Source organism: Aotus nancymaae, unplaced genomic scaffold (genome assembly GCF_030222135.1).
Source record: "Aotus nancymaae isolate 86718 unplaced genomic scaffold, 86718_ANA_hifiasm-v0.15.2.pri h1tg000016l, whole genome shotgun sequence".
Lineage (NCBI taxonomy): Eukaryota > Metazoa > Chordata > Mammalia > Primates > Aotidae > Aotus > Aotus nancymaae.
Window position 1 is genome coordinate 53,349,373 of NW_026988428.1, and position 20,654 is coordinate 53,370,026.

General features: G+C 38.8%; 1 protein-coding gene across 7 annotated transcripts in view; it reads right to left on the reverse strand.

The window, feature by feature from the left end:
• ABCC9 (ATP binding cassette subfamily C member 9) overlaps nucleotides 1–20,654 on the reverse strand; it is a 164,595-nt gene that overhangs the window by 23,176 nt on the left and 120,765 nt on the right. For all 7 annotated transcript variants that reach the window (XM_021666844.2, XM_021666845.2, XM_021666847.2 and 4 more), the window contains one exon: nucleotides 6,985–7,087. In XM_021666844.2, coding sequence (XP_021522519.1) covers nucleotides 6,985–7,087 — 103 coding nt within the window. The remainder of the gene's footprint in view (nucleotides 1–6,984; nucleotides 7,088–20,654) is intronic.

A 20,654-nucleotide genomic window follows, 5' to 3' on the forward strand; every position in this document is an offset into this window, starting at 1 on the left:
AAAATGGTAGATTCAATTAGATGATAATTTTAACTATTTTCTATTGAATTGAAATGATAATGCTGGTAACAGATAGGTAGTCCTATTCTGGCAAAAGGGCCAGCAAAAGAAGTGAAAACAGATGAGGGAGAAAAGGTAGAAGGCTCATCAGTAAGTTGTAGTCAATATATATTTTCTACGCCTCTTTCATGTGGGCCCAGAAAATATAACATTTTCAAAACTACTTGTACAATTTTCAATCCGATCAGTAAATATTACTAGTTATTAGGCCAGTAATCAAAACATGCTCAAATTAATATATTAAAATATTTTGGAAATAATGTTTTTGACCCTTCAGCAAAAGAAAGGCATAGCTTTTTGAGGTATATTTTATAGCAAAACTTTTCAGAAGAGGAACTGATTTTCAAAACCTAAAATCTATTAAATTCAAATAGGTATTATAGCTTGAAAGCCAATATGTCTATAGTTTAGTACCTATAACAAAGTTTTTTTATTATAAAAATATTTTAAAACTATTTTTTTAAAGAAAAAGCTATTCATGCTGTCTTTTAATTATACTAACTAAATACTTTCCAGCTCACTCCTGGATTATTATCAGTGCTGAAAACTGTTTTTTTCTAAAGTACTGGAAATATTTTAGAGATTTCTGATCAGAATTTTATCTTGATTTGCATAAGGGACAAAGCTCCTTTGTATATTACACTTTTCAAAAAATATACAGCAAAATCACTAAATTTCAATCACTTCAAATATTATAGTAGTATAGAAATGTGAAATTAATAGCTAGCATAAAAGCTTTTGTTAGCTCTCATTTTTCACTTCCTTTACTGTTAAACTTAACAAGTTTAATGAATCACAAAGTGACCCTACGGTTACACCTTTCCATTCCTCTGCAAATCTGTGAGTAGCAAAACGGGAGAAATGTCAGATATAGGTGAAGGGGAGGAAGGCAGCAAATCACACTGCCACATATGTAACTATGCAACAACCTTGCATGTTTTTCACATGTACCCCAAAACCTAAAATGCAATAAAAAAAAAAAAAAAAAAGAAAGAGAAGCAGATGGTCTGAATAACTTTCCCAGAAGACAGCAAATACTTAGGGATCACTAATAGCATTTATTCTTCTGCTATGGCCTTACACATCCTAAGCGACCTACTCAGTGAAAAATACCTTCCATCCAAATAATACAATGAAATGAGAGATTCAACTTAGGAAACAGAAGCTACAACCTAGATGAATCATCTACCTTCAAAAGAGGGCTTTTACCTGTATATTATACAGGTAAATTATAACTTCCATAAATTTTGCGAATTCAATACTCCCCACCAGAAGATTTCCATGTCAACAGAGAGCCCTCTTTTCAGATTTCTAGTGATTCAAAGACATCTATCTGTATTTGGAATTATAATGAAAATTATAATTCTCTATAAAGCAATCTGGTAAACAGTTAAGAGCAACCAAAAAGTATATGATCCATCTCCTTCGTACAGCATGCAGGAGCACATTATGGTACCACTGGCTGTCTGCAAGAATATATTAAGGCCTCCAAATTACGAGATCAGTGCATCCCTATCTGGCATTGAATTGTGAACACACTAAAAAGCAGTGTTATCTCACAAAACAGACTTTTGTGCAAGCTCACTCTAAAGACCATTTTTACTTTAGCCTGTTGATTAAAGACTTTATTTTTGGCTTCTTGATGCTAATTTTCTTTTGTCCTTTCACCACACAGCAAGACAAAACCTTGGAAAGACAGACTTTAGATAAAATTACACCATTTTCGCAACTGAAAACACCAATGCCAAAGAACTGGAATTGTTTAGTGCAAAGGGATGAAGAGAGAACACTGTGCTGAACAAAAGGACATAAGCAGCATTCAGAGGTTAGGCTATAGTGACACATTGCACTCAACCACGGCCGGCTTCACTTGGCACCCAGAGGAAAAACAGTCCCCTCTGCTGCCAAAGCAACTCCGGTGGCCACAGTCTAGCCGCTTTCTACCAGCCAAATTATAGTTTCTTCTTTTTTGATTTGAGTGGGTTATGGCCTTTATTGTTTTTCCCAATTTAAAATGAATATGAAATCAATATGGTGGGCAAGGCTAGATTTTCCATCGGGAAAACTGCACAGAGAAAGAGGATAAATCATGATTGTCTTAACTCTTACTTAAGATGAATGGGAAAAGAAAAGAAAGCTCTCTCTCTCTATTTTTTAAAATAATTATTTTGAGATAGTTTCTATGAATACCTAGTTTATTGAGAGTTTTTAGCATGAAGGATGTTGAATTTTATCGAAGGCATTGTCTGCATCTATTGAGATAATCATGTGGTTTTTGTCTTTGGTTCTGTTTATGTGATGGATTACGTTTATTGATTTGCATATGTTGAACCAGGCTTGCATCCCAGGGATGAAACCAACTTGATCGCAGTGAATAAGCTTTTTGATGTGCTGCTGGATTCGGTTTGCCAGTATGTTATTGAGGATTTTCACATCGATGTTCATCAGAAATATTAGCCTGAAATTTTCTTTTTTTGTTGTGTCTCTGCCAGGTTTTGGTATCAAGATGATCCTGGCCTCATAAAATGGGTTAGGGAGGAATCCCTCTTTTTCTATTGTTTGGAATAGTTTCAGAAGGAATGGTACCAGCTTCTCTCTGTACCTCTGGTAGAATTCGGCTGTGAATCCATCTGGTCCTGAGCTTTTGTTGGTTGGTAGGTTATTAATTACTGCTTCAATTTCAGAACGTGTTATTGGTCTATTCAGGGATTTGACTTCTTCCTGTTTAGTCTTGGGAGGGTGTATATGTCCAGGAACTTATCCATTTTTTCTAGATTTTCTAGTTTATTTGCATAGAGGTGTTTATAGTATTCTCTGATGGTAGTTTGTATTTCTGTGGGATCAGTGGTGATGTCCACTTTATAACTCTTTATTGTGTCTATTTGATTCTTCTCTCTTTTCTTCTTTATTAGTCTGGCTAGCGGTCTATCTATATTGTTAATCTTTTCCAAAAAACCAGATCCTGGATTCATTGATTTTTTGAAGGGTTTTTCATGTCTCTATCTCAACATATGAAAAAAAAGCTCATCATCATTGGTTATTAGAGAAATGCAAATCAAAACCACAATGAAATATCATCTCACACCAGTTACAATGATGCTCATTAAAAAGGAAACAACAGATGTTGGAGAGGATGTGGAGAAATAGGAACGCTTTTACGTTGTTGGTGGGAATGTAAGTTAGTTCAACCATTGCGGAAGACAATGTGGCTATTCCTCAAGGATCTAGAACCAGAAATACCATTTGACCCAGCAATCCCATTACTGGGCATAAACCCAAAGGATTATGAATCATTCTACTATAAAGACACATGCACATGTATGTTTATTGCAGCACTATTCACAATAGCAAAGACTTGGAAACAACCCAAATGCCCATCAATGATAGACTGGATAAAGAAAATGTGGCATATATACTCCATGGAATACTACACAGCTACAAAAAATGATGAGTTCATGTCCTTTGCAGGGACATGGATGAAGCTGGAAATCATCATTCTCAGCAAACTAACACAGGAACAGAAAACCAAACACCATACGTTCTCACTCACAAGTGGGTGTTGAACAATGAGAACACATGGACACAGGGAGGGAAACATCACACATCAGGGCCTGTCAGGAGGTGGGGGGCTAGGGGAGGAATAGCATTAGGAGAAATACCTAATGTAGATGACAGGGTGATGGGGGCAGCAAACCACCATGGCACGTGTATACCTATGTAACAAACTTGCACATTCTTGCACATGTATCCCAGAATTTAAAGTATAATAATAATAATGATAATGATAAACAAAAATTAGATGAGGTTCAGAGAACTTCCCAAATTCAACAAAAGGGGTTTCTACTCGTTTCTCTCTCTTCTTTCTTGGGACTTCCTGTCAATAGCAGTGACATGGCTTTGGAAAGTTAAAACTCGGCATGAAGAAGAAGGGTGGAAAAACATGGCCACAGAAAGCAATGATACCATGTTTTCTCCTGTTTCCATTATGGCTCTGAGTCCATGAATTAGAGTTGGTGAAATCTGTGTGAAGAAATCCTGCTTGCCTCTTCTACTTTATACCCAGTGAATTGACCTTCTTTGTACCATTTTGGCTGCTTTCCTGGTCTGGAAACTCTAAGAATATTTTCTAGAAGCAGATATTAATGTGAACTTACTAAGTAATACGACAAAGGAGGGGGTTGTGTTGATGCCATAGATAAGATCAATGCAGATGTACCAGGCCAAATAGAAATTTTAATTACTTAAAAAAAATGTATTACAAGGCAGCTGTGGGGTGTAGAGAACAGTTCACACCCTAGTCTCCAAGGTCCTATATCTCAACTTCATTTTTCTCACACAAGATCCAGTTATTCCAAACTAAAATTGCGTCTCCAGTGATATGGACATGCCCACAGAAGCACAGTAGTAACGAGGCCATTTATATGCACACAACTGAGAGAAAACGTTATTTCCCAGGAGAAGTTATCTACTTTATTTAACCCTCCTATTGTGGTATATGTTCTTGGATTATAGCATTTATATTTAAATACACCCTGTTCCAATAAAAACTCTCAGTTTACTCAGAAGAGCAGAGTGACAGTGAATCTGACTGGTCTCACAATGGATCTCTGAGATTGTCTAGAGGGGTGTGTGTGTGTGTGTGTACACATGTTCACCCATATGAAGTTACTGACATATAAATACAACAGATGGAGGCGAATCATACACCAAGGACCTTGAACCTTGACTTCTGTCAGCAGATATGGCTGGAACTTTGCAATAAATCAACAAAAGTTTCTTGCCAAAATATATCTTTGCCCATCAGAAATAAAAGCAAAATACTTCTTAATTTTGTATTAATTTTTAAGAGAGAGTTCTAGTAATAAGACTAGATTGAAAATCTTGGAAGGATGCTAATACACAGAAAGCAAAAAGAAGACATAGTAACAAACGTATTACAAAGTAACCAAATGAATGGCCCATTCTGCCCTTCCTGTTTAAAGTGACAGTATTTTTTTTTTGCAGGTGAAATTCAAGATATAGAATTCAAGATATAGATTCTATTATATTCAGGCTGCTTTTTCACGTGGGGGTTAAAGTATTGGGTTGTGAGTCAAACTAAACTAAACCATTTTGAGTTTGGCTGCTGTTCCTTTCTAATTTTTCCTGACCTTCCTTTTCTTGGCAGTCTTAGGACTCTAATATCTTGTCTTCTGGCTATGAGAATACAGCATATGGTTTGTTTGAAGATTTGTATTCAACATTTATCCATTAACCTGACAGCAGGAAGTGCTAAAGAGCAGAAACAGGAGTCGGTCAGACCCTCACCTCAAGTCCAAGGCAAACATGCTTGCCCCTAAAAGACATACTTGATCTTCAAGTTCAGGAAAGCCAGATACAAAAGCAACTACTAACATTTCTCCCTTATGATTTTGGGACATTCTTTCAGTAAGCTATTCCATCAGTAATTATATTATTAATATGATTTTTTCCTTTATAGAACAACAGAAATCACTCACACACACACACACACACACACACACACACAAACACACACACAACCCAAAGAGAAGTCAAAACAACGAATTAAAAGAAGAAATTATGGAATTATTGTTTAGATAGGGTTTAGGAATAATGTTTTGGTTTTGTGATAAATCCTAAGTAATACTTCACTTGCCTTTATGTTATCTATAAACAATCCCCAAGAAACTCTGCCCTGCCGTCTTCCCAATGTGACAGTTACCTGGAGGGAATTTATCAGTAACCAATGCTTCTATCGAAAATCTGTGAAAAAATAACTGTGTTGTGCTGTTGAATATTTTCTATATTATGACTAATATAGTTGTGAGAATCTCTGTAAACCAGTGAGAAATCATGATCACTAAAGCTCACAAGGATGTTCAAGATCCTAGATTAATCTGTATCCATCAATCAACTACTCAGATTTTAGCTTGGGCTCCTTCATTTCTACCCTATTAAATTCCCTTTACCATCTTCCTTCTCTTTTCTGTTGTGTTTTGAAAGAAAGCCTGCACATGTTAGTGCAACACAATTAGTGGGGATAAGATTCTTCCAATAGTACAGATCAACATGCTTTTTCTTTTCAAAACTGGCAAATACTCATTAAAAAAATTACCCTAAACCCACCATTACCACCAAAGTAGCTTATGCATGTTTTGGATTGCACAGACTAGAAACTATATTCTTTGCCTTCTGGAATGTCTGTCTCATCTCTCCTGTTTGATATTCCAGCTCATTGGCTTATGAACTCCCTACCAGGGCGGGTTCTGTTTCCATTCATTATTTGTTCATGCATGCATTTGAAAAACATTTCTTGAATGCATTTGCCAATAATAGGGGATTTATGTGACTTTCAATCTAATGCCCATACAAGGTACACATTCTTATTTTGTAGATGAGAAACTGGGACTAAAATTAACTTGCTAGACCAAGTCTGTATGATACCAAAGCTTGTGCTTGTTCTTCTACATTATGCAAGACAGAAGGCAATGGATGATTAACTGTGGTTTCTACATTTTGTGCTAACATGACCCTCTACTGGCTTAAAACATAGAAAGTTGCCATCCTTCCAGGCAGGACCAACTCAGGGAAGGAAATGAGTACATCTGTTCACTTGCCAAATGTGCTCTTTTGGAAAAAAAATTGAAGTTATACAAATATTTGCCATTCCATTAACTTATGTGATCTAGAGACTAATGAACATAAAATGAATTTTTGCTTTTGGGGCTATTTGTCTTTTCATTAGCTAAAACATTATGACAAACTTCATCTGTAACATAAACAAACCTGAGCTATTTTAAAGTCCAGAAAATGTGAAGCTAGTGCCGAATCTCAGTGGAAGACTAATTTTTACAACTGTCTGCCTCTTTGCGGCAGGCATCTTCTCTATTTGGTTTCCATTTCGAAATCATGAAATGAACGTACCGTTCTGACCTCCAGCCATCTGTTGGCAGCTGAGAGAAATAAGTAGGCAATGTTGTTTGTATCTGTCAGTTCCAGCATACGTTGTTTAAATCTGGTTTCATGCCTGCAGAAAACAAAAATAATACGATGTTAACCACACAACAGGAGAGGTAATAAAAAACAGTCACACTTACTACTACACAATTTACTCAACATAGTGACAAACTAATGGCACGGAATGATCAGTAAATAGATTTCTGCTTCAAAATAAAGACCAGCTGCTACTGCTCTTTGCATTCTTAGTAGAGATGGTATGGTCAAGTGTTTATTTCCTTTCTTACACCCTTACTAAAAAAAAGTCCTTCTAATACAACATGGCATTAAAAATCAGTTCATGCATTTCTACATAATTATTGTAGCCATGAGAACAAGGCATAGCCTACTACATTAAAAAGGCCTTACAAAAACCAAGATAAATTGTATAGAAATGCAACTCTACTGACTTTTTGTGGCATTTATTTTACTTTTCCAAACAACAGAGTTAGAGTTGGGTGGGAGGTTCTGGATCAGAACCAGCGAAGACAGAAAACTATGCACTTGCAATTGGCAAAAATGTACTTTTAAAATTCTCTTTTTGTCTAATGTTTCTGGGAACCAAAGAAAAAAAAACTCGGGTGGCGACAAGTAGAGGATGGGGGACACTAGAGATGATGGGAAATACTCTTGTTAAATATCTACACCCCCAAATTCTAAAGTATTTGTTAGGATGGTCATTGCATAAAAGGAATTTGGTCTGTGTACTTTCAGGGTTCTATGATATATATATAGTTTGGATATTGATCTTCAACAAATTAAGTTAATTATTGTTGTGCAATAAAATCACACCAAAATTCTGTGTGACTTATTTTATACATGAAACTGTTACTAAAAGCCTTATCCATTTAAACATCTGAGCCACTATCTCAAAGAAATTCTAGCAACATGCTAAAAAAAAATCTCTAAATCACAAAAATAGTCTCTTTTCATTTCTCAATTATTTTCCCTGAATAACAAAAATAATGGAAGGCTGGATAATACAATAAAAATAACCGGGTTGAAGGTGGGGAAAATACCAAATTAAAACGTGATTTATTCACTCTCTGCAGCCGAAGCTTGTCTTACAGAGACCTCCCATCTATGGGTTATGTTTACAAGAAATAAACAAACTTCATCTGATGAAACAGCAGTGATTCCTTCTCGGTAAAAGACTTCCCCGATGCCCCCTCCCAATTTTCAATTAAAATTGTAAAATTTTATAATTAATTATCACATGTCAAAGAATGACAAAATCCTGGGTGGGGTGTCCACTTGGCCCAATGAAGTGATCCATACAGGCCAATATAAAGCAGATGCTTGATGTCTATCCAATCAATCTGATCATTCCAATATGTCAAACAAGATAGATAATTCAGCTGGACAGTAAGATCTTATCTACAATAATCAGAGAACTCAACAATCATAGCCAACTAATTACCTCACTTTGAGTTGAGTATCCGTGGCCCAAATGCCATGCTGCCATGCACAGGAGGCCTGGCCTGAATGGCAACACTCTGCTGTGGAACTAAGCAGTTCAAGCTTACCCTCCAGCTGACCCTTTTAGGGATGAATATAGAAAATAACTAAAGGGTGAGGGAGACATTCAAAGGGTTATAGGATTTATGCGACAGTGAACATGAACCATAAAGATTATCTATCTGTCTATCTATCTATATCTATCTATCATCTATCCACACATGTGTAAGGCTTTTTTTTTTTTTTTTTTTTTTTTTTTGACAGAGTCTTACTCTGTCACCCAGGCTGGAGTGCAGTGGCACAATCTCGGCCTCAGCCTCAGCCTCCTGAGTAGCTGGGACTACAGGCATGCACCACCATGCCCGGCTAATTTTTGTATTTTTAGTAGAGGCAGGGTTTCACCATGTTGGCCAGGCTGGTCTTGAACTCCTGACTTCAGGTGATCCACCCACCTCAGCTCATTCTTTCTGTATTTGCTAGGTACATGTTTGGCAGATTTTCATCCATTCATTCAGAAGCATTTAGCAATCATCAACTCTAGACATTATGCTAGACACTGAGGATATAGGAACAAGACATCACCTATTCCCTTGAAGGGTCAACTGTATAGTGAAGGGAGGAAACACAGCATTAACAAGTAAAAATGGTGCAACACACTATCTAGCTATAAGGACTGTAAGCACAAAATGCTACATGAACATAAAGGAACAGCAAGATTTGCAACAACCAGATGATCAGCACGGTAGGAAATGGAGTGAAGGGTGGAGAGAGAGGATGGGTTAAGCAAGGTGTCACAATGGACAAGGAAGATAGTCTGAGTGAGGTTTTAAGGGGTGAGTGAAATGTTTTTTGGTGAACAAGGCATTCTAAGTGGCGGGAAAAATATGAGCAAAGGCACAGAAATGAGAAGGCGCCGCATGTTCTGGGTCTTGAGACAGGTTCTTCTCCCTAGAGGACTGAGTGACGGAGAGATTGGAGATGAGGCCAGGTGGACCAAAGCCAGTGGACTACATTTGAGATGAACCTCAAACACTTGATTCTGACAAACTGCTTTATCTGGGACACTTTTGACTCTTCCTCTAGTTTTGTGATGTTGTTTCGGATCCACTCTTAAAAGAGTTTGTAAATGGAGTTGGCAACAGTCTGAGGCAGCAGTGAGAGGGGAGGGGTGAAAATGCAGTGAACATTCCTTCTGCGTGTTTCTATTTGGCAAGAAACCTTCTGTTTTCCTAATGGAAACTTTGACACACTCAGCCTGTATCTTTTCATCCATATCCAGCTCATCTTCTGAACATTCTTAGACCTTTATTCTGTCAGACAAGAAAAAAATAGGAAAGGTCACTAAAATCTCAGTCTAATTTAACTGTGATGCTTTCGTGGTAAAGTACTTGAGGGAGTTCATTGCTTCGTGTGAGTACATCACGAACCCTCAATGCAGGGGAGGGAAAGCAGCCTCATCAGTAAGTACTAACTTTCCAAAGAGCTCAAGACTCTGGGGACTCCAGATAGTTTGAAAAAAAAAATACAGATGGATGAAAAAAAGACACTTTTGATTCCTGACCACAAGCACCAAACATAAAGATTCTAGAATTTCACCCATGACAGCAAGGCCATCCCCACATTTTCAAGATTTCTTTTGGTTTTAAAAATGCTGATATTTATGATATTTAAAAATGATTTACATCACTAATCATCAGGGAAATGCAAATTAAAACCACAATGAGACATTACCTTACCCCTGCAAGAATGGCCATAGTTTAAAAATCAAAAAATATTAGCTGTTGATGTGGTGAGTAGGGAACATGTTTACATTGCTAGTGGCAATGTAAACTAGTGCAACCACTATGGAAAACAGTATGTAGATTCCCTAACAAACTAGAAGTAGAACTGCTATTTGATCCAGCAATCCTACTACTGGGTATCTACCCAGAGGAAAAGAAGTCATTATATGAAACAGACACTTGCACACATGTTTATAGCAGCCCAATTTGCGATTGCAAAAATATGAAACCAGCCTAAATGCCCATCAACTAATGGGTGGATAAAGAAAATGTGGTATACATACATCATGGAATATTACTCAGCCATAACAAGGAACAAAATAATGGTATTCTTAGTTAATTGGATGGAATTGGAGACCATTACTCTAAGAGAAGTAGCTCAGGAATGGAAAACAAAATATCATATGCTCTCAGTTATAAGTGGGAGCTAAGCTATGACGAAGCAAAGGCATAAGAATGATATAATGGACTTTGGGGACTTGAGGGGACGGGTAGAAGAGGGGTGAGGGATGAAAGACTACACATTAGGTACAGTGTACACTGCTTGGGTGACGGGTGCCCCAAAATCTCAGAAGTTATCACTAAAGAACGTATCCATGTTACAATCAAAAACTTACTGAAATAAAATAAAATAAAACATTAAAAAATTGACTCTGGAACATCTAAACCTGGATTAGTATCATGCAGGTACTTCCAGATAGAAGTTGAGTTGTCTTTTCTTCCAACTATAATTCAAGCATTGAAATTTAACATACTACTTTGTTCTACTTACAGCTACCTAAAAGTTTTCCTCATGTAAAATTAAGGATACTAATGCTAAATTATGCTCACATGTCTAGGGAGGAAGGTAAATGAAAAATCTGTATCTTGACTCTTGGTCAATTTCTTCTTTTATTCTAAATCTTTCTCATTCCCTTCAGGATGCTCTGCCTTATTCTCATCCCCATCCCTCTCAGAAGATGACCTCCCCGGTCCTTCAAGGAGAAAACAGAGGCTGTTATATGTTGAACTCATCGACTTTCTGTTGTTTCACCTGCCAGTTTTTCTGAATCTATTCAGATCCTTTTCTTACCTTCACAGAGGAGCTATGTACTAAATACTCTTCAAGCTGAACTGGTCTTCACACTTGAGCACGTAGCATATTCCTGCTAATCTGCTGTAATAATCTTCTCTGTTAACTGTCCCATCCTGCCTCTATCTTCACTTCTTCCCTTCAGTCTTTGAAAATGTCTAGTTCATTACCCTCTTAAAAAAAAGACAATAGTAAAAAAAAACTACTACTTTTAGTTAGCTCTCCTAAACTTCCCACCTCAGTAAAACTCCTTGAAAGAGTAGTTTTTCCTTGCCATGTCAACTTTCTGATTTCTAATTAATTTTTTAACCCTCTGAATTTTGCTTTCAATCCTCTCCACTTTATCATTACTGTTCTTGCTAAGGTTACCAATGGCTTCATGGTTGCCATATCCAACGGACACTTTTAATTCTTTTTTATTTTTCTTTTATGTTGTTATTACTATTGATGATTCAGTTTCTTTTTAAAATGCTCACTTGATTAGCTCCAGTGACACCACTGTCCTGATTTTTTTTTAATTGCATTTTGGATTTTGGGGTACATGTGAAGAACATACAAGATTGTTGCATAGGTGTATACGTGGCAGTGTGATTTGCTGCCTTCCTCCCCTTCACCTATATCTGGCATTTCTCCCCATGCTATCTCTCCCAAACTCCTCACCCCCCGCTGTCCCTCCCCTATTTCCCCCCAACAGACCCCAGTAAGTAGTGCTCCCCTTCCTGTGTCCACATGTTCTCATTGTTCAACACCCTCCTATGAGTGAGAACATGCGGTGTTTGATTTTCTGTTCTTGTGTCTGTTTGCTGAGAATGATGGTTTCCAGGTTCATCCATGTCCCTACAAAGGACACGAACTCATCGATTTTGATGGCTGCATAATATTCCATGATGTATATGTGCCACATTTTCCCTGTCCAGTCGATCATCGATGGGCATTTGGGTTGGTTCCAGGTCTTTGCTATTGTAAACTGTGCTGCAATGAACATTCGTGTGCATATGTTCTTATAGTAGAATGATTTATAATCCTTTGGATATATACTCAGTAATGGGATTTCTGGGTCAAATGGAATTTCTATTTCTAGGTCCTTGAGGAATCGCCACACTGTCTTCCACAATGGTTGAACTAATTTACACTCCCACCAACAGTGTAAAAGTGTTCCTATTTCTCCACATCCTCTCCAGCATCTATTGTCTCCAGATTTTTTAATGATCGCCATTCTAACTGGCGTGAGATGGTATCTCAATGTTTTGATTTGCATTTCTCTAATGACCAGTGATGATGAGCATTTTTTCATATGTTTGTTGGCCTCATGTATGTCTTCTTTTGTAAAGTATCTGTTCATATCCTTCGCCCATTTTTGAATGGGCTAGTTTGTTTTTTTCTTGTAAATCTGTTTTAGTTCTTTGTAAATTCTGGATATCAGCCCTTTGTTTTGTTTTTTTCTTGTAAATCTGTTTTAGTTCTTTGTAAATTCTGGATATCAGCCCTTTGTCAGATGGATAAGCTGCAAAATTTTTTTCCCAATGTGTTGGTTGCCGATTCACTCTAATGACTGTTTCTTTTGCTGTGCAGAAGCTGTGGAGTTTGATTAGGTCCCATTTGTCTATTTTGGCTTTTGTTGCCAATGCTTTTGGTGTTTTGGTCATGAAGTCCTTGCCTACGCCTATGTCCTGAATGGTTTTGCCTAGATTTTCTTCTAGGGTTTTTATGGTGTTAAGTCTTACGTTTAAGTCTTTAATCCATCTGGAGTTAATTTTAGTGTAAGGTGTCAGGAAGGGGTCCAGTTTCTGCTTTCTGCATATGGCTAGCTAGTTTTCCCAACACCATTTATTAAACAGGGAGTCCTTTCCCCATTGCTTGTTTTTGTCAGGTTTGTCAAAGATCAGATGGTTGTAGATATATTGTGTTGCCTCCGAGGCCTCTGTTCTGTTCCATTGGTCTATATCTCTGTTTTGGTACCAGTACCATGCTATTTTGATTACTGTAGCCTTGTAGTATAGTTTGATGTCCAGTAGTGTGATGCCTCCCACTTTGTTCTTTTTGCTTAGAATTGACATGGCCATGCGGGCTCTCTTTTGGTTCCATATGAAGTTTAAGGTAGTTTTTTCCAGTTCTGTGAAGAAGGTCATTGGTAGCTTGATGGGGATAGCGTTGAATCTGTAAATTACTTTGGGCAGTATGGCCATTTTCACGATATTAATTCTTCCTAACCATGAACATGGAATGTTTCTCCATCTGTTTGTGTCCTCTTTTATTTTGTTGAGCAGTGGTTTGTAGTTCTCCTTGAAGAGGTCCTTGACGTTCCTTGTTAGTTGTATTCCTAGGTATTTTATTCTCTTTGTAGCAATTGTAAATGGCAGTTCGTTCTTGATTTGGCTCTCTTTAAGTCTGTTATTGGTGTATAGGAATGCTTGTGATTTTTGCACATTGATTTTGTATCCTGAGACTTTGCTGAAGTTGTTTATCAGTTTCAGGAGATTTTGAGCTGAGACGACGGGGTCTTCTAGATAAACAATCATGTCGTCTGCAAATAGAGACAGTTTGACTTCCTCCTTTCCTATTTGAATACACTTTATTTCTTTTTCTTGCCTGATTGCTCTGGCTAGAACTTCCAGTACTATATTGAATAGGAGTGGTGAGAGAAGGCATCCTTGTCTAGTGCCCGATTTCACAGGGAATGCTTCCAGTTTTTGCCCATTCAGTATGATATTGGCTGTTGGTTTGTCATAAATAACTTTTATTATTTTGAGATACGTTCCGTCAATACCTAGTTTATTGAGGGTTTTTAGCATAAACGGCTGTTGAATTTTGTCAAAGGCCTTCTCTGCATCAATTAGATAATCATGTGGTTTTTGTCTTTGGTTCTGTTTATGTGGTGAATTACGTTTATAGACTTGCGTATGTTGAACCAGCCTTGCATCCCTGGGATGAATTCTACTTGATCATGGTGGATAAGCTTTTTGATGTGCTGTTGCAATCGGCTTGCCAGTATTTTATTGAAGATTTTTGCATCTATGTTCATCATGGATATTGGCCTGTAGTTTTCTTTTCTTGTTGAGTCTCTGCTGGGTTTTGGTATCAGGATGATGTTGGTCTCATAAAATGATTTGGGAAGGATTCCCTCTTTTTGGATTATTTGGAATAGTTTCATAAGGAATGGTACCAGTTCCTCTTTGTATGTCTGGTAGAATTCGGCTGTGAACCCATCTGGACCTGGGCTTTGTTTCGGTGGTAGGCTCTTAATTGCTGCCTCGACTTCAGACCTTGTTATTGGTCTATTCACGGTTTCGACTTCTTCCTGGTTTAGGCTTGGGAAGAGGCTAGTGTCCAGGAATTTATCCGTTTCTTCCAGATTTCCTAGTTTATGTGCGTAGAGTTGTTTGTAATAATCTCTGATGATGGTTTGAATTTCTGTGGAATCTGTGGTGATATCCCCTTTATCGTTTTTTATTGCATCTATTTGGTATTCTCTGTTTTCTTTTTTATTAATCTGGCTAGTGGTCTGTCTATTTTGTTGATCTTTTCAAAAAACCAGCTCCTGGATTTATTGATTTTTTGAAGGATTTTTTGTGTCTGTATCTCCTTCAGTTCTGCTCTGATTTTAGTTATTTCTTGTCTTCTGCTAGCTTTTGAGTTTTTTTGATCTTCCTCCTCTAGCTCTTTCAATTTTGATGATAGGGTGTCAATTTTAGATCTCTCCTTGCTTCTCATTTGGGCACTTATTGCTATATATTCTCCTCTAGAGACTGCTTTAAATGTGTCCCAGAGATTCTGGTATGTTGTGTCTTCGTTCTCGTTTATTTCAAAGAATATCTTTATTTCTGCCTTCATTTCATTGTTTATCTAGTCAACATTCAAGAGCCAGTTGTTCAGTTTCCATGAAGCTGTGCGGTTCCGCGTTGGTTTCTGACTTCTGAGTTCTAACTTGATTGCCCTGTGGTCTGAGAGACTGTTTGTTATGATTTCCGTTCTTTTGCATTTGCTAAGGAGTGATCTACTTCCAATTATATGGTCAATTTTAGAGTAGGTGTGATGTGCTGCTGAGAAGAATGTATATTCTGTGGATTTGGGGTGGAGAGTTCTGTAAATGTCTATTAGGTTTGCTTGGTCCAGGTCTGAGTTCAAGTCCTTGTTAATTTTCTGTCTCATTGATCTGTCTAATATTGACAATGGGGTGTTAAAGTCTCCCACTATTATTGTGTGGGAGTCTAAGTCTCTTTGTAAGTCATTAAGAACTTGCCTTATGTACCTGGGTGCTCCTGTATTAGGTGCATATATATTTAGGATCGTTAGCTCTTCTTGTTGCATTGATCCTTTTACCTTCTTTGTCTCTTTTGATCTTTGTTGCTTTAAAGTCTATTTTATCAGAGATGAGAATTGCAACTCCTGCTTTTTTTTTGCTCTCCATTTGCTTGGTAAATCTTCCTCCATCCCTTTATTTTGAGCCTTTGTGTATCCTTGCATATGAGATGGGTTTCCTGGATAAAGCACACCAATGGATTTTGGCTTTTTATCCAATTTGCCCGTCTGTGTCTTTTGATTGGGGCATTTAGTCCATTTACGTTTAGGGTTAATACTGTTATGTGTGAATTTGATCCTGCCATTTTGATGCTAGCCGGCTGTTTTGCCCATTAGTTGATGCAGATTCTTCATTGTGTTGATGCTTTTTACCATTTGGTATGTTTTTGGAGTGGCTGGTACTGGTTGTTCTTTTCTATGTGTAGTGCCTCTTTCAGGAGCTCTTGTAAAGCAGGCCTGGTGGTGATGAAATCTCTGAGTACTTGCTTGCTCGCAAAGGATTTTATTTTTCCTTCACTTATGAAGCTTAGTTTGGCTGGATATGAAATTCTGGGTTGAAAGTTCTTTTCTTTAAGGATGTTGAATATCGGCCCCCACTCTCTTCTGGCTTGTAGGGTTTCTGCTGAGAGATCTAGTGTGAGTCTGATGGGCTTCCCTTTGTGGGTAACCCAACCTTTCTCTCTGGCTGCCCTTAGCATTTTCTCCTTCATCTCAACCCTGGTGAATCTGACGATTATGTGCCTTGGGGTTGCTCTTCTTGAAGAATATCTTGTGGTGTTCTCTGTATTTCCTGGACTTGAATATTGGCCTGCCTTGCTAGGTTGGGGAAGTTTTCCTGGATGATATCCTGAAGACTATTTTCTAGCTTGGATTCATTCTCTTGGTCACATTCAGGTACAACTATCAAACGTAGATTAGGTCTTTTCACATAGTCCCATATTTCTTGTTGACTTTGTTCATTCCTTTTTACCCTGTTGTCTCTAATCTTGCTTTCTCATTTTATTTCATTGAGTTGATCTTCGACCTCTGATATCCTTTCTTCTGCTCGGTCAATTCCGCTGTTGAAACTTGTGCATGCTTCGCAAAGTTCTTCTGTTGTGTTTTTCAGCTCCATCAATTCACTTATATTCCTCTCTAAGTTGTCCATTCTTGTTAGCATTTCGTCAAATCTTTTTTCAAGGTTCTTAGTTTCTTTGCATTGGGTTAGAACATGTTCTTTTAGCTCATGGAAGTTTCTTATTACTCACCTTCTGAAGCCTGATTCTGTCTTTCATCACACTCATTCTCCATCCAGTCTTTTTCCCTTACTGGTGAGAAGTTGTGATCCCTTGTGGGAGGAGAGGTGTTCTGGTTTCGGGTGTTTTCATCCTTTTTATGCTGGTTTCTTCCCATCTTTGTGGATTTATCCACCTGTCGTATTTGTAGTTGTTGACTTTCAGATTGGGTCTTTGAGTGGACGTCTGGTTTGTTGATGATGAAGTTATTTCTGTTTCTTAGTTTTCCTTCTAACAGTCTGGCCCCTCTGCTGTAGGACTGCTGAGGTCCACTCCAGGCCCTGCTTGCCTGGGAATCATCTGCAGCAGCTGCAGAACAGTAAAGGTTGCTACCAGTTTCTTCTTCTGCTTTGTCCCAGAAGGATACCGGCCAATTGTCAGTCTGAGCTCTCCTTTATGAGGTGACTCTTTGGATATACGGGGGTCAGGGAGCTGCTTGAGGAGACAGTCTGTCCTTTATAGTAGCTCAAGTGCTGAACTGTGAGCTCTGTTGTTCATTCAGAGCTGCTGGGCAGGTACGTTTAAGTCTGCTGCAGCAGAACTCATAAACCCCATTTTTTCCCCAGGTGTTCTGTCCCGGGGAGTTAGGGCTTTATTTATGAGTTTCTGCTGTGCTGCTGCCTTTTTTTTTTTTCAGGGCTGCCCTGCCCAGCAAGGAGGCAGCCTAGTCACTGTCTGCCTATAGAGGCTTCACTGAGCTGCTGTGGGCTCCGGCCAGCTGCTGTGTGAACTTCCCTGCAGTCCTGTTTATATGGGTGTAGTTAGAACTGCCCCGGCAGTGGTGGCCCGTCTCTGTAATGCCGGACTCTCTCTGTAATGGCGGGTTGCCTCAGCAATGGCGGACTGCGTCCATAGTGGTGGAGTGCCTCGGTAATGGCGGATGCCCCTCCACCACAGAGCTGGACCGTCCTGGGTTCAGCTGTGCTTGCTGTGAAACTCTCAAACCAGAGCGTTTCCAATTGCTGTTTTTTTGTTTTTGTTTTTGTTTTTGTGGGAGTGGGACCAGCCAGGCCTGATCACCTGGCTCCCTGCCTCAGAGCCTTTTGTTTTTTAGTTGAAGGGTCGGCTCTCTCCCAGGTGTTCTGGTTGCCTGTTGAAAAGGCGCTGGGATCTCTGTGATTTCCCATGCGGCGACCCACTGTGCTGGCTGAAACAGCGGCTCTGAGATTCGTGGCGCTTTTTTGCCCAGGAATCTGCTGGCCTGGCTCCCTGTTTCAGTCCCCCAACCTTTTTTTTTTTTTAATCAGATGAATGAGCGACTCTGCCTTCCCAGTGCTTCCCGGGACCCAGTCGCATTTACTCTGCACTGGGAACCGCCGTGCCGGGGCGCCAGCAAAACAGCTGCGCCGGCCAAAACAGCCACGCTGGTGACCCATGGGGCTCCTCCACCTGAGAATCTCCTGGTCTGTGGGCAATAAAAGTCCGTCTGGAAATGCGGCGTCCACTCACCCTCTGCGCTTTCACTGGGAGCTGCAATCCTGAGCTGTTCCTAACCGGCCATCTTGGATCTTCCTCCCCACTATCCTGATTTTTTTGCCTACTACTTAGATGGCTTATTTTCTCAACTGGTCTGATTTCCTCTCCCTTACTGGGAAGATGGGCTCTGCCCTACTAAGCATTAACATTTGGCACTTATATGTAATTGAAGTCTTGGAAGGAAGCAGACAAGACTGAATGAAGTGCATTACAGTGGTGTTGCCCAGGGTAAAATGATCAAACATAGGTAAACAGTCCCTTCGGCTTCCCAGACCTGTCCTTGACTTAGGTAGAGCTGCTACAGGTAACGGTTTGCTTGCCAGAAGGTGTCATTTGGATAAATGGCTATCAAAAATCTCAGCTGACCACTTGAGGGCTTTTAATGGCCTCTAGGGAGGCAAAGTGCTTGAGTGCTGGCCTCTCTTATCTGGATGTATATACATCCAGAAGGATAAAAGAGGGCTGAAAATTTTATATATATAAATGACATATACATATAGTATATATAACATTTTATACACACAGAGAGAGAGGAGAGGGCCCAGTGAATAGATCTTTTCCATCATTAACTTCTCACTCATAGGAATAGTTGATCTTTATAGGGACTAACTTGCTAAAACAGTAGTCACAAGATCAAGGTTGCCAAGACGTGGCTCCTCCTTCCATGAAGAAGACATCAGTTTGGATTTGATGACACCAGGCTGTCCTGTGTTGGAGTTGGCCAGGAGCAGGAGGAGCTCAATAGAATTTTTATTAGAAGACTGAGATCATGACAAGGGGCAACATCAACCCTTCCCCTTTCCTGAGGCAGCTGACTGGAAACAATTCCAACAGCCTGTCCAAATTAGGAGGTCTGGAAGCAGATAGATGTTGAAGTAAAGAGCCATGGAAATATTAGTAGGAAGTAGTAGATTGAGCAACAAAGTGTCCTTTAATTTATTTGCAAACCATTTGGACATCTACTATGTGACTGACTCTGTTAATATTCTAAAGATTAAGATGAAAGACACATTACCAGCTCTTAAGTAGCTCCCAATCTTGTAGAGGAATGCAAACGTACAGTTGATTATGATGCAGTATGCTAAGTTTAGGATGTAACTTAAGATAGAGAGCTAAGAAGGTTATGGGCTCTACATTGTAACATTCGGGAAGGCTTCCTGCAGTAGATGATAATTATGGACTGATATTTCAGCAATGATATGGGCACTGGTTAGCCACATATAAAAGGGTATTGGGAGGGACAAGTAATATAACCAATCTTACTCTTAACCTAAGAGGACCAGCTTTGTTTAACGAGGCAGCAATTGTCAGATCATATTTTCCACAGGATCTTTTTTATCTACTTGTTCTTTAAGTGCTAGTGGTCTGAAATTTTTGTGCAAGCTTCTCTTTTCTTAATCTACACCCTCTCCCTCAGCAATCAAATCCATGGCCAAAACTTTTAACTATTATCCTTAAAAGAATGATACTTAAACCTGTTATCTTCTGCCCTTAGATATCTCTTAGACACCAGACCCATATCCCCAAAAGACCGTTAAAAAAGTCCAGCTGGATATCTCATTACTACCTACACCCGTGCATAACCAGACTCATCAACTCCTTCTCCAATCCTCCACATCACCTTCAATTTCCTAACTTGGAAAACTACTTACTCATGGGAATCAGAAACTTAGAAGGAATCATCTTCAACTTTTCCCTCAACCTTATGCTTAACATTCAGTTTGACCCTAAGTCTCATTGGTCCCACTTCCTAAATATTACTTAAATCTGTGCTTTCTCTCCTGGTCCTTAGTTGCTTAGCCTGCCTTTGTAATCTCTCACGTGGACCACTGCAACACTCTCCTGGAGTCTCCTTGCCTTGAATGTTATCCATCCCCAGTTCATAGTAGTATCGCAGAGTTATCATGATGGACACAACTCTGATCATACCACTTTGCTGTTCAAAATTCTTCAGTGACTACCTCACATTGAAAGAATCCAGTCTAAGTTATTTAAAGGTACTTATTCAATGCCCTTTATGTATTGGCGTCTGCTATGGTTTCAAGACTCATCCCCATAGCCACCTTCTCTGTACTTAATCTATGTTCCAACAATACTGGACACTTTTGACTTTCATATAAAATAAAAATTATCATGTTTTCACACATCTGTTACATCTTCTTTGAATATTCGATCTCCTTTATCTGCCAGGTCAATTATTCATTATTCAAAGATTTGTTGTTCAATAATTATCTCCCC